The 12,368-nt window shown below is 42.8% G+C and overlaps 1 protein-coding gene across 2 annotated transcripts in view; it reads right to left on the reverse strand.

Moving 5' to 3' along the window:
* Cacna2d3 (calcium voltage-gated channel auxiliary subunit alpha2delta 3) overlaps positions 1-12,368 on the reverse strand; it is an 810,117-nt gene that overhangs the window by 268,326 nt on the left and 529,423 nt on the right. For both annotated transcript variants that reach the window (XM_021181598.1, XM_029469011.1), the window contains exon 12: positions 7,100-7,178. In XM_021181598.1, coding sequence (XP_021037257.1) covers positions 7,100-7,178 — 79 coding nt within the window. The remainder of the gene's footprint in view (positions 1-7,099; positions 7,179-12,368) is intronic.

The following is a 12,368-nucleotide window of genomic DNA, read 5'->3' on the forward strand; positions in this document are numbered from 1 at the left end:
CTTAAGATCCTGTGGCGGGTGTTGTGGGCAGTTGGCGAGTGTCCTTGTTTCGGGGTCTTAAGGATGCTCAGTCTGGTCTGGGGCTGGACCATGACTTGCTTGCTATGTTTGTGTTACTGGGATATTAGTGCTGTGGCATACAATGACAGCTGGTGCTTGTGTGGTAGGGAGACAGCCTCCCTGACTGGGGGATGCAGGAATGTGGGACAGTGCAGAAACCTTGACTGAGGTCTTCCCAGGACTCACATTGCCTTCTGCCTTGACACTCATGACAGTCCACCTCAGGTGCTTATTACAAAAGGAACAAAGAGAAGTATGGAGAATTAGCCCAAGACCAACTTGAATCCATATAAATTGGACTCCAAGACTTTATTCTCAAACTAGAAGGCATTTTTTTCTTACAACAAAACAAAACATAACTCCTCCTCCAGGGTGCCTCTAGGGGTCAACTGGGTACTATAGCTGAGAAAGTTTGAGGATAAGAATGGGCAAACACAGGGCTGCCCTTAAAATTTCCTGGCAAAAATTAGTACCATCACACAAACCCAGGGCGTGGTTCCAACTTATATTTCAATATAATAAGCAGAGGAATGTCTGTAAAAGGTTAAAAAAAAGCTAAAGATGTATATATGTATATATACATATAACACAAATTTGGTCTTAGTCCATTGGAACTCGAAACTTTTCTGAAAGAGTCTTTTCTTGCTTTTAAATGTTTTTCTGAGAGGTTTCGCTAAGAAATGTATGCTGTAGTTAACAAATGATGGATAGTAGGAAGTTGCTAAGGGTCGAGATCTTTGGCTGAAACCATAGACGCTTCCCTCAGTTCCCTTCTGTAATCTCTGAGCTGGCCACCTTCCTTACTGCCCTTGCTTTTTTTCCTCGTGAATTCTAGCTTGTGAATGTTTATTCTCGTCTTTAATGTGCCTTTTTGAACTTCATATATCATGTAAGAAAACAGAATCAGCAGTCATTCAGTAATTACTGAGTAATTAATGCTGAAATTAGCCGCCTATTACAAATGGTCTGCTCATTTTTCTATATAACATCAATTTATTTGCCTTGCTCCCTTGTAACATTCCTTCTGTGAACTCTGGGTTACAACCGCTCAGTGGGATAAACCATATGCAGCCCAATACTTTGCACTCCTATGTTTTTCACTCTGACTTCAACATGTTTTCAAAACGCCTTGCTTGGAGGTGCCTTGCCATAGGCCAAGGATTCCATATTGCTCTTCACAGTGACACCAGATGCCAGAGCCCCCAGAGTCTGCCTTTGTGAGCAAACCCTGCTGTCTATCTCACATGGCCAGGTTCTGTTTCTACCATTGCTGGGAAATGTTTTTGTGATGGAGCCATTTTCCCAGGTGTGACCTGATTCCTGCCACCAGGAAGCAGATTTGCTGTGCTGACTTAGATAAGACCTTGGCTTTCAGTTGGCTGTGCTGTGGGTTGGGACTCCAGTGGTGTATGTTTTCACGCTACACATGGTGTGTATGTGTTTGTATACGTGTAGAATATGTGTGTGTTTCTGTGTTTCTCTGCATGTGTTTGTGTATATGGTGTGTATTTCTGTGTGTTTGTGTGTATGGTGTATATGCATTTTGTATGTATGATATTTGTGTGTATGTGTGTGGTGTGGTATGTTTTTGTTTGTATAGTGTGTGTGTGTGTGTGTGTGTGTGTGTGTGTGTATTGGGCCAGGAGAAAAGATAAGTTTTCAAGGATGCAATTCTCCTATACGAAATGCTTTTTTTAAATAACCCTACTAAGCTTTTGGGGTCATTAAATGGACATGGGTGGAATCGTTTCTTCTAACATCTCTCTACTTCAGGTGAACAGACTTCACTATGTCTCCCCTTGAAGTGATGCTCATGCGTTTAGCTACTTCACATATTTCCAAAGACTATGCAGACTTTTAAGTATGACAAACTGAAAACCAGAGAGCCTAGATTTAGGGTTCTCTCTTTTATAAATAAAGATAATTATAACACATACCTCCTAGGGATTCTCTGAGGGTTTAAAGAGATGTGTCATGTAATCACTGTGTGCCCCTACCTGGTACACAATACGATCAGTAATCTCCGATTGCTATTAGCAAGAGCCACATGGTGATCATGCAAATCTTCACATCCTTGGTTTAACCAAAAAAGTTTAACTCTGGCTTTTCTTCTCCCCAAGCCCAAGACCATTCATTCCATCTCAGAAGTATGAAGCATCTTTGGGATTGTGTAACAATTGGAAAGGGCAGTGAGATTAAGAATTCATTCTTGGTAAAGGTCAGTGACTGGACTTCCCTGGATGGCTTAGGCTACCAGTTCTATTTCAAACAAGGAGAGAAGAACCTTTAACCCCTCAAAAAGGGATAAGCTAAACACACAACTGGGAGAGACACACAAGGCATTTCCTTTGGAGCACATGATGACTGATAGGTTGAGAACTCCAACACTGAGCAAAGCCCGTGTTTGCACAGCTGGGAAACACTCCATTAACTCTGATTTCGAAGGGGAATCATCTAGCGCTCATTTCAAATGCTGGCACACTGCACATTAGAAAAGGTTATCGCCTCTTCGTGGGATATCTGGACTCGCTGACTGTCTTTGCTGCTGTCCCAGTTCACTTGTTTATGCAATGGTGTGAATACAGCATTTAAACTGCCTGGCCCGTCTCTCATGGCAGGGATGACTTTAATGTCTTTAAAATGGCATGCTACGTTGTTTCATTAGAGTTGCATTCCTTAGGGCAGGCCCTACTTAGGTATAAAATGAAACAAACCAATCTGTTCCACGTTTCTTTGGATTTTGCCAGCTTGTTGAAGGAGGCAGAGAACTAAGGCCCATGAATGTTCCCCAGGCATGTGTCTGAGGTTGACTGACTATGAACTGTTTCCATGGCTACCAGATTTCTAAGAAAGACTTTCTGCCTGGACAGTGGGTCCTTGAGCACCAGGGATCCAGGGATGGCATAATGGCCCTCCCCATTCTCCCCTGCCTCAGGGTCACTCTGTGGTCAAGCAGATCAACCTGTCAGCAGGCTTCACTTTGGCCTTTCCTTGGTCTGCTCAAGTCCTGGATGCTGACAGTTTATTTCACGGAAGAACTTAGTTGCGTCAGGGCAAAACCATGTCATGGGGGTAGATAGGGCTTCGGACGTCATGTCACTTGAGCTGAAAATGTTATGCTGCCTCCATCATGTACCAATCCAAGATCATAAACAAAGATTTAATTAATGACCATAGATGAATCCTTGATCATGACTGACGCCAACATGAAGCCAGTGTTTACATGGGTGCAGAGGAGCGGAACCTGACACTGTCATAGTGAGTGCGACTTTGAAGAGAGGCAGACAGTGACATTCTGTTCTCCAAAGCCATCAGAGGGAGAACTGAATCAGGAAGGCAAAACCAGCAGGAACAAAGGGTGCATAGTGAATCTCACTGACAATCTGGCCAGCTGCTAGCCTTACATCCACAGATTTTCTGAACCTATAAACCTTACAGACTAAATTCTTGAGCTAAGTCCTGCCTTTGTCTCTTGAGAGGTTCTTCCAGAGCCTGACAAATACAGAGGTGGATGCTCACAGCCAACCATTGGACTGAACACGGGATCCCCAGTGGAGGAGTTAGAGAAAGGACTGAAGGAACTGAAGAGGTTTGCAACTCCATAGGAAGAACAACATCAACCAACCAGATCCCCCAGAGCTCCCAGGAACTAAATCACCAACCAAAGAGTACACATGGAGGGACCCATGGCTCCAGCCGCATATGTAGCAGAGGATGGCCTTGTCAGACATCAATGGGAGGAGAGGCCCTTGGTCCTGTGAAGGCTCAATGCCCCAGTGTAAGGGAATGCCAAGACAGGGAAGCAGGAATGGGTGGGTGGGTGCTGGAACAACCTCACAGAAGCAGGAGGAGGAGGGATGGGATAAAGGGTTTCTGGGGGGAAACTGGGAAATGGGATAGCATTTGAAATGTAAATAAAGGAAATATCCAATAAAAATCAGAAATAAAAAAATTCAAAGATTCTTAAAAAGGATAACTAAAACTAAATTTTGATATGATATCAGTTGATTAAGACAAGGTTCCAATTTCAGGACTTTTTGTCAGCTGGACAGCAGAGAGGCAAAAGCAATGATGATGGCCAAGTATCTACTAGCTAATGGAAAAATTGCAATCTAGTGTGGTAAGGATTGAAATAAGGGGGAAAAAAGGAAAGGAATTTTCCCCATGACCACAGAATAAAGAAAAAAAAACTGGGAAGCATAACTTCAGTCTTTTTCAAATGTCAACAAAGGTCTAAGATATACAGAAGGGCCTCTGCTGTCAAAGGGAGTCTGGGGTTTATTCTTCTATCCCAGGCCTCCTCTAGTCCTGCTACACCTGCTCCTGAGATAACACTGAACACTGAACCATGGCCTGGGAGCCTGGGATGAGCGTCATGGTACACACTTTTTGTGAGGCAAGCTGAGCAATAAGCAAAAACAATAGTACTACTTGTTACTTCAGGGATTCAAGGAAGCATTCAAGCTCTGCCACAAAGCTTTTTTTTTTTTTTTTTTGAGGCAAGGAAACTGAGATTTGCTTAAAAGACTATTCCAAATAGAACCAGAGAATTAAAGACAAAGCCAAATGAAAGGCATCATGGGAGCAGGCTTATTTACCTGGCTCCAGCAATCAATCGCCTTTACTCCTTGGGATCTGCATTTTCCCTCTGTGAGCTTCCCTCTGAACATGCATGACAAAGTGACCCAGGCTGGATGACAGAATCTTTTTCTGGAAGAGGGGTTGGAAGCTAGCTTTTAGATTTGCTAGTCATTATCCAGGGAAGAAGTTCTCAGATCTACCATGTTTCCTGCGTAGTACGTGTTGTACAGTAGGAGGGAGCCGTATGAGAAGACAATTTCAAACCACACACAGACACAAGGCAGGGATCTTCTATCTCCATTTTAAACATGATGAAAACATGTGAAGAAAACCCACAAAGGAAAAGAAAAGCAAAAATACATTTCTCCTGCTCTTTCATGAAACTCAGCCTTTCTTTCCACTTAATGGTTCTGAGTCACTCCTTTCTTTTTCCAGAACATTCCCTTTTTTGAGTAAATTGCAGAGAAACAACTTTGGTTGCTGGAAATAAAGTACTTTTTTTCTGAAGTCGTCAAAGCTGCAGCTGAGACCTGTAAAACTTTCATCACATCTTCTTTCTTCCACTAAAACCCAAGCACTACCGTGTTGATGCATTATAGCTTACGAGACCAGCGAAAGGATAGACCACCTGAGTCTGTCAATACCAACTACTGTATAACAGGACGTCCATCTTTATTAGTATGGATAATTAATTTTACTTGTGTTGTAAGCTATCATAGGAGCACCTGCTCTGAGGAAGTTCAAGGCTGGGCTCTGTCAGGTGATCAAGATGAAGTCAGAGTCTGAGGCTGCTCTCACAGAGCCCATGGTCTCAGAAGGGAAGTAAGGCAGATCAACAGATCACTGACCCAAGGGAATAATGTGAGCACTTAGGTGCTAGGAACAGAGCTACTAGTCTGACTTGCATGGCCCCACTTCCTGCCTACAACCTGCATATTGGGCAGGTATGACACCACCCACTTTCTGCAGGGGATGAAGCTCACACCCATCCCAATAGCAAGAAAATGCTCCATTTAAGGTCCAAATCCTTCTGGGCCATAATGGAAGAAGTTCTTACTAAAATAGAAATCCCTGTTACTTCTATTCCCATTCCTTGACCCAAGCCTTGTGTTTGATACACTGCGGGGATTGATAACAAATTTACTTTATGAATACAAAAATCCATAAATGATTGAGCACCTTAGGAAGTAGTATTGAACAACTAAACCTAGCATGTACCATTTCACCAATCCTTCCATTTAATGAGAACCAACAGAAGAAAAGGATACAAAATTACAGTTCTACAGGAAAATTAAACGCAAGACCTCTATCTATTGAACAGTGTAGAGACTGCAGTTGCTAACAGTGTCTATATTTTTGAAAATTACCCAGAATCTATTTGAAATGCTTTCATCACAAGTACATGGTAGGTAGGTTATGCAATTCATATCAATTGCCTTGATTTGGCCATTTCACAATGTGTGCACATCTGAGAACATCATGCTACATACCACATATAGAGTTTGTATCTGTCCATTAAAAATTCAAAGGAAGAACTATTGTGACCTCCATGCTGAATATTAAATGACTAATGCAAATTAAGGTTAATTACTTTCACTAGTCCTGTGGCCAAAACTATGCCATGGCAAATACCAACCCACCCATCTCGATAGCTTAACAAACAGTCTTGGCACACATCTAGTGTGCATCAAAGGCATCCGTCTGAACCCAGGTTGAATTCCTTCATTCTACAAGAACCTGTTTTCAGGGCACAGTGGAAGACTGGGAATGGTACTGGAGACCTGGATGTTTGGAGCATAGTGAAAGTCTCTCACAGAAGCAATTCCAAGATTACTCAGCTACTAAGAGGCAGAAAAGAGGCTTAGTCATTTGACTGTGACCTCAAAATCATAGAAGAGCTGTTCCATATCCCTCAATGATAAGTTAGGAACAGATTTTATCTGAGAATTGTGGCCTCCTTGTCTGTTTAAAGTCATATGCAGAAGCAAAAAGGGTATAAAACTACAGCTAAATAGGACAAATGTGTTATTTATTTGTATATTATTAAATAGGTAGTTTAGTATTCTTATAGTATAGTGGGATGACTAGGCTTAATGTTTGTGTATTTCAAAAGAAACAGGAGAGAGGATTTTGAATTGGCCCACCACAAGGATATGATATGTATTTAAGGTGCCAGATGTATTATCACCCCAACCGCTTTATATATATGTATGTATATATGTATATATATATATATTTATATACACACACATACATACACACATACACATATATATATATATATATATATATATATATGTATATATATATATATACCTCCCAATGAACCCCAAGAATATATGAAATTATTATTTCTCAATAAAAAGGTAGACATCTTCCTTAAGGACTCCTTCTTTGTCCCATATATGCTGCTAATTCCGCATACCCAAGACCAGCAATTCAGAGTCAGGAAACTCACCTTTGTTAGCACAAGCCATCCACTTGAGATTGTCGGCAAAAGCAGCCTCTCGTCCAATGAGGTAAGTAAAGATTCGAACCTAAAAGGAAGATGGACACCCGGTGAGCAGTACTAGGCTTGCACCATCGTGCGCAGTCCACATGCATGCCTCTCACACATGTGCTTTACCTCTTTCATGCTCCATGCTTCCCATCTGCAGGAACATATTTAAGACATTTGAAAGTACAGTCAGCTAGAAATGTATTCAGCAGGGGGTGGGGTGGGGGGGCTTTGATCTTTGTAGCCATATGGCCTAAATGGTAGTTGTTTCTCGGCGTGCAATGCAGGGCAGAGAAGAAGGGCCAGAAATGCAAGGCCGGCAGCAATGTGGGCCTGGCTTTGTTCCACGAGTGGAAAGGGATCTTCCAGGTCTAGACCAAATCCACAACTGTTTTCCTCGTTCCCACAGAAAACCCAGACTGTGCTGTTCTGGAGAATAAAAACACTTTTGTGAGATCCTCAACATTTCTCTCTAGCAGAAGGCACAGGCTGTTGGAGCTCCTTAACTATCTGTAGGGGCTGGCTTGGACACCTATGAAGTCCTGGTCTAGTCATCCTAAGATTTTTGGCTCCTAAAGAGCAGATAACTTACATTTTAAATAGGCTATTTCATTTTGCATCGTTTCTCTCTCTCTCTCTCTCTCTCTCTCTCTCTCTCTCTCTCTCTCTCTCTCTCTCTCTCCACACACACACACACACACACACACAGGTCTTTGAAACAAAGCACTACTACCTTTCAAATAGTACTAGATGATTAGAGAGAAGAAAGTTGAAGAAGAAAAAAAGGCTTAAGCCCCTTTGATAGAACACATTTGGAATGATGGGGGTGGGGAACACCACTCTCCTGTCCAAGGCAGTCTTCCCTGGTACGTTCCTTTGAAGAGCATTAGATGGAGGGATCTTAACACATGGTCTCAAAGACTTTACCAGCCCCAGTCCCGTCAGCTCAGTCAGCATGCTGGGTTACACATCACTGTTGCTCCTCTTTCCTACAATTGTGGTTAACTACTCTCTTATAGTCCAGTCTAGAAGGGGATCCTAATGGAAGAGGTTCCCTTTTGTGGGGAGAAATAAAGGTCTGGGCCACTGTGGCACACAGAACTTGGAATGTTCTTATCTAGTCCCTGGATGAAAGAAAACATAAAAACTCACCACTATAAAATGGAAGTTTTGTTGTAACTCCCTCCGAATCTCTCCTAGGCTGGGCAGTAGAACATGAAGGCTGGATTTGGGTCATGGGCTACTTCTAACTGAAAGAGTACTTTAAATGTACTACTATGGCAACAAAGCCCCTGTCTATCCCTGTCTGCCAGACAAAGAGTCTTTCCATTTCTTCACAGCTCCTGTGCAAGGCATTCCTGGGGAGACGAACTAGCCAGAAATGATAAACACAAAAGTTTTAGCCAGTCTGATGTTTTTCCTTTAAAGAACTTAAATTTTAAATCAAAGCCAAGGATTTCTGATGTCCATGAGCTGGACTGTGGCCCTAGATCCTGTGGGTGACAGCTCTTCTGAGCTTACAGACTACCATGGTGCCCACCCTCTCTTTGAAGCTCTTTCCACATCATCCTGCTAGCAAAATCAAGGAGGGCAAATGTGATTTAAACAAACAAACAAATAACTTAGAAGATTTTAATCTCCTTGGGAAAAATGAAAAGCAAAGACCTATCCTTAACATACAAAAATGCCAGCAGCTGGCCTTCCTGGTTACTCTCTATACTTAGCCTAATCTCTCTGATTTGAGGGGAAACTGAGGCCTAATTGAGTACAATGATTTTCTTAGTTTCATCAAGGTCTTCTCACAGAAGAGTACATCTGAGAGCTCTTGAGCTGCTGAGTCTATCAGTACAAATGATTCCAAGCAGCTGTACGACCACAAGAGTTCAGGGTCCACAGTGTTCAGCGTCCGAGTCCAGTTCCCTGAGATAGGGCTCATGGTCTTCATAAATTCTTGGCTTTGGTTTCAAATTTAAGGTCTTTAAAGGATAAACACTATATTGGTTAAAAAAAAAAAAAAACAAAAAAAAAACCCCTCCATCTTTATCATTTCTTAGGGTAGCAATAAAAAATAAGAGATGGCTCGACGGCTCTTAGGCTGTGAAGCCATGCATTTCATCTTTGCAGTCAAGAACCTGGGGCAAAGCTGCAAAGGTATCAGTGGGTGCCAACGTTTTGACTATCCAGATGAAAAGGTTGAGCAGAGACTGTTCTCCCTCAGAGGTATGGGTAAAACCCAAGAAAAGTGTTTGGGTTGCTGGCAAACTTGTACAATTCCTGATTTAAAATGTGGCAACCTACTCGGAAAGCCAGCAGGATCGCGCCAAGCTTCAGATCCGTCATGATTGCTCAAGAACTGTGCTAACAAGCCCCGCAGAAGTGAGAGCCAATACAGTGATCTCTGCCATCCCCACCAGTAAGGTCTCTGCAATCAGCACTATCCATGGGTCAGGTACTCTGCTGAGGGATTTGCAGGCATTCTATTTGTTGTGTTGATTTCTATTTCATTGTGCCGCTTATGAAAGGAGAGCAGGGGCATGCTCAGTATTTCACTTTATGAACAACGCTTGGCTCCCAGTGGGCCGACCTCTTATCTGAGTGGAAGCAGCATGGACCTGACTTGCTACATCTCTGCCTAGAAAATAAACATAATCAGATGATATTGGGCTTATGCCCTGCATTTGTTCACAGTAATGCCTTTCAACTGAGCACAAAAGGGAAAGCATTGTACTTCAAAGTGTAAAATATTTGGGAGAGCAATTTAACAATATCAAGAGCATTTTGTATTGGTAATTCTTTTGGCCCAGTAATTGTACCTCTAGGCCTTTATCTTATAGTCAGGATTACAGGCAACATGCCCACGAAGGCTAACAGTCAATAGAGTTGACAGGAGATGGAAGAACACTGAAGAATACAGCTCTGCAAATACACAGTGCAAAGAGGACAAGCATCTTCACCCTCATTATGTCAGGGTCCAGAATCAAACCCTAAGTGTTTCCTGAGGACTGATTGGCTGATAACCACGTGGTGAGGTTTTGTTTTTCTAAGGGAGACTCACGATTTTTACTTCATAAACTTGTATATTATTAGAATGATTGGATAAGTTAAAAAATAAGTAGCTATTGCTTTAACGAATAAAGCTCATTTTATTTTATTTTCATATCAAAGGCAGATTTATTGGGAAGCTGCACTTGGACAGGCAAGGTCACTGGCCCCGAGGACTGAGGTCTGGGAAGTCACTGTGAGGAAAGGGAGCCAGGCGGGGAGAAGGAAGAAAGGGGTAAGCATGTGCAGAGAGAAAGGAGAAAAAGAGAAAAGAAGAGGAGAAGAGAGGGGAGGAGGGGGGAAGGGAAGGGGGAGGTAGAAGGGGAAAGGAGAGAAAGGGAGAGTAGAGAGAGACAGAGAGAGAGAGAGAGAGAGAGAGAGAGAGAGAGAGAGAGAGAGAGAGAGAGAAAAGCTCATTTTAAATGAGAAGAAAATAACCTAAGGGCCTGGGCAATTCTGGGTGAGCACAGGAAGAATAAAATTGGAGTGAAATTCAAACAGAAAATGTCAGTACAGAGAAAGGAAGGCTGCCTTCCTCCACCATTCCTTTAACAGAGTACCAAGCCTCTAGATGTAGCACAGACAAGGGCTCGTCATTTCCGCTCCAGAAGATTCCCTAGACCTGTGTGTTTGCTTTCTAATTTGCTACGCTTTTTTAAAAAACCTTTGTAATCTTTTATTCTTCTCTCATATATTAATCGTGACCACAGTGTCCCCTCCCTCCACTCTTCTCAGCAGCATCCCTCACCCCATCCCATCCCACTCCTCACTTTTCCTCCATTCCCCTTCAAAACAGAGCAGGCCGCCCAGGATATCAACTGAGCATGGAACATGGCATAGATCAACATGCAGTATGACTTACAATCAGACCCTCATATTAAGGCTAGACAAGGCAACCCAATAGGAAAGGGAGGGTCCCTAAAGCAGGCAAAAGAGTCAGAGACATCACCCACTTCTACTATTAAGATCCCACAAAATCACCAAGCTCCACACCTATGACATATATGCAGAGACCTAGCTCGCACCCATGCAGAGGGTTTGGATGATTGCTTTAGTCTCTATGAGCTCCTATGAGCTCTGCTTAGTTGATTCTGTGGGTTATATTTCGATCTGGACACATCTAGCTTATATTTCCACTTTCTTTAGAAGTGCCATCAAATTAATGTTTACTGGTTTGCTGTGAGCTCAGCTATCTTTCTAATGTAGTAAGGCACTTTAGCAGAGCCAGGTCTGGGGCAATCCTGAGAGCCAAGTGGACAACATACACACTCATGAAAAGGAGCCCTACCACAGAGCAGGGTAGCTATCAGGATCCATTTTGACACTCCCACGAGCCAGGCCTCTATGTTCCCTAGACACAGGCACAGAAGGCTCCTCTCATTGTCAGGGCCCAAAGGCAGAGCAGAAGAGTGCCCAAGTCACATCACTAGTTAATTCTGATCTTTCATTAAAGTATTTTCTATGACCCCAATTTAAGCTTAATAAAGTCTTTGAATGTGGTCTCTCAAAGTCGCTTCATTACACCCAAAGGAAACAAACAAAAAGCAATTTCAAGCCAGTCTTTCTCCAAAGAAGTTACACTTCTATTTTATATATGCAGATGGATCTCATCAGATGCTCTGAGGAGCTGAGCACAGTGATGCAGGCGTATAATCCTACTGAAACAGGAGGATGGCAAGTTCAAAGATGGTCTTGTGAAGAAAAGAAAAGGGAAAGGAAGGGATGAGAGAAGAGGGAAACACTGATGATCCCATTCCCTGTTCATCAGTGAATCCTAAATTCTTATTTTTGCAGCCATTGAAAGAGAGGGAGGGGAGTGGCTGTAGCAGGATTCCAACAGATCCATGGCACAACCAGAGAGGAAGCTGCTGCCACCCACATCAACAAACAGAAGGATCATCTTATCAGTCGCCCATGCCTTCTGAGCATCTGTTTACACCCCAGGAACCACTCCATAAACCCAGAACAAACTAACATCATGAAGACTACTTTGTCTTGGGAGTAAAACAAAATTCATACATAATGCTCAGATATTTGTTGGATTAAAGGCTTATGGGGAAAGCAGAGCAGGGGAAGATGATAGGAATAAGGGAAGATGCTAGGTTAGAAAGGAAAGGAGGGATTAGTTAGGGAAGCAGAAACCGGCCTGAGTAGGGCCACAGGCCTCATCCGGCCGGATCAGCACCAG

This window comes from Mus caroli, chromosome 14 (genome assembly GCF_900094665.2).
Source record: "Mus caroli chromosome 14, CAROLI_EIJ_v1.1, whole genome shotgun sequence".
NCBI classification, from domain to species: domain Eukaryota; kingdom Metazoa; phylum Chordata; class Mammalia; order Rodentia; family Muridae; genus Mus; species Mus caroli.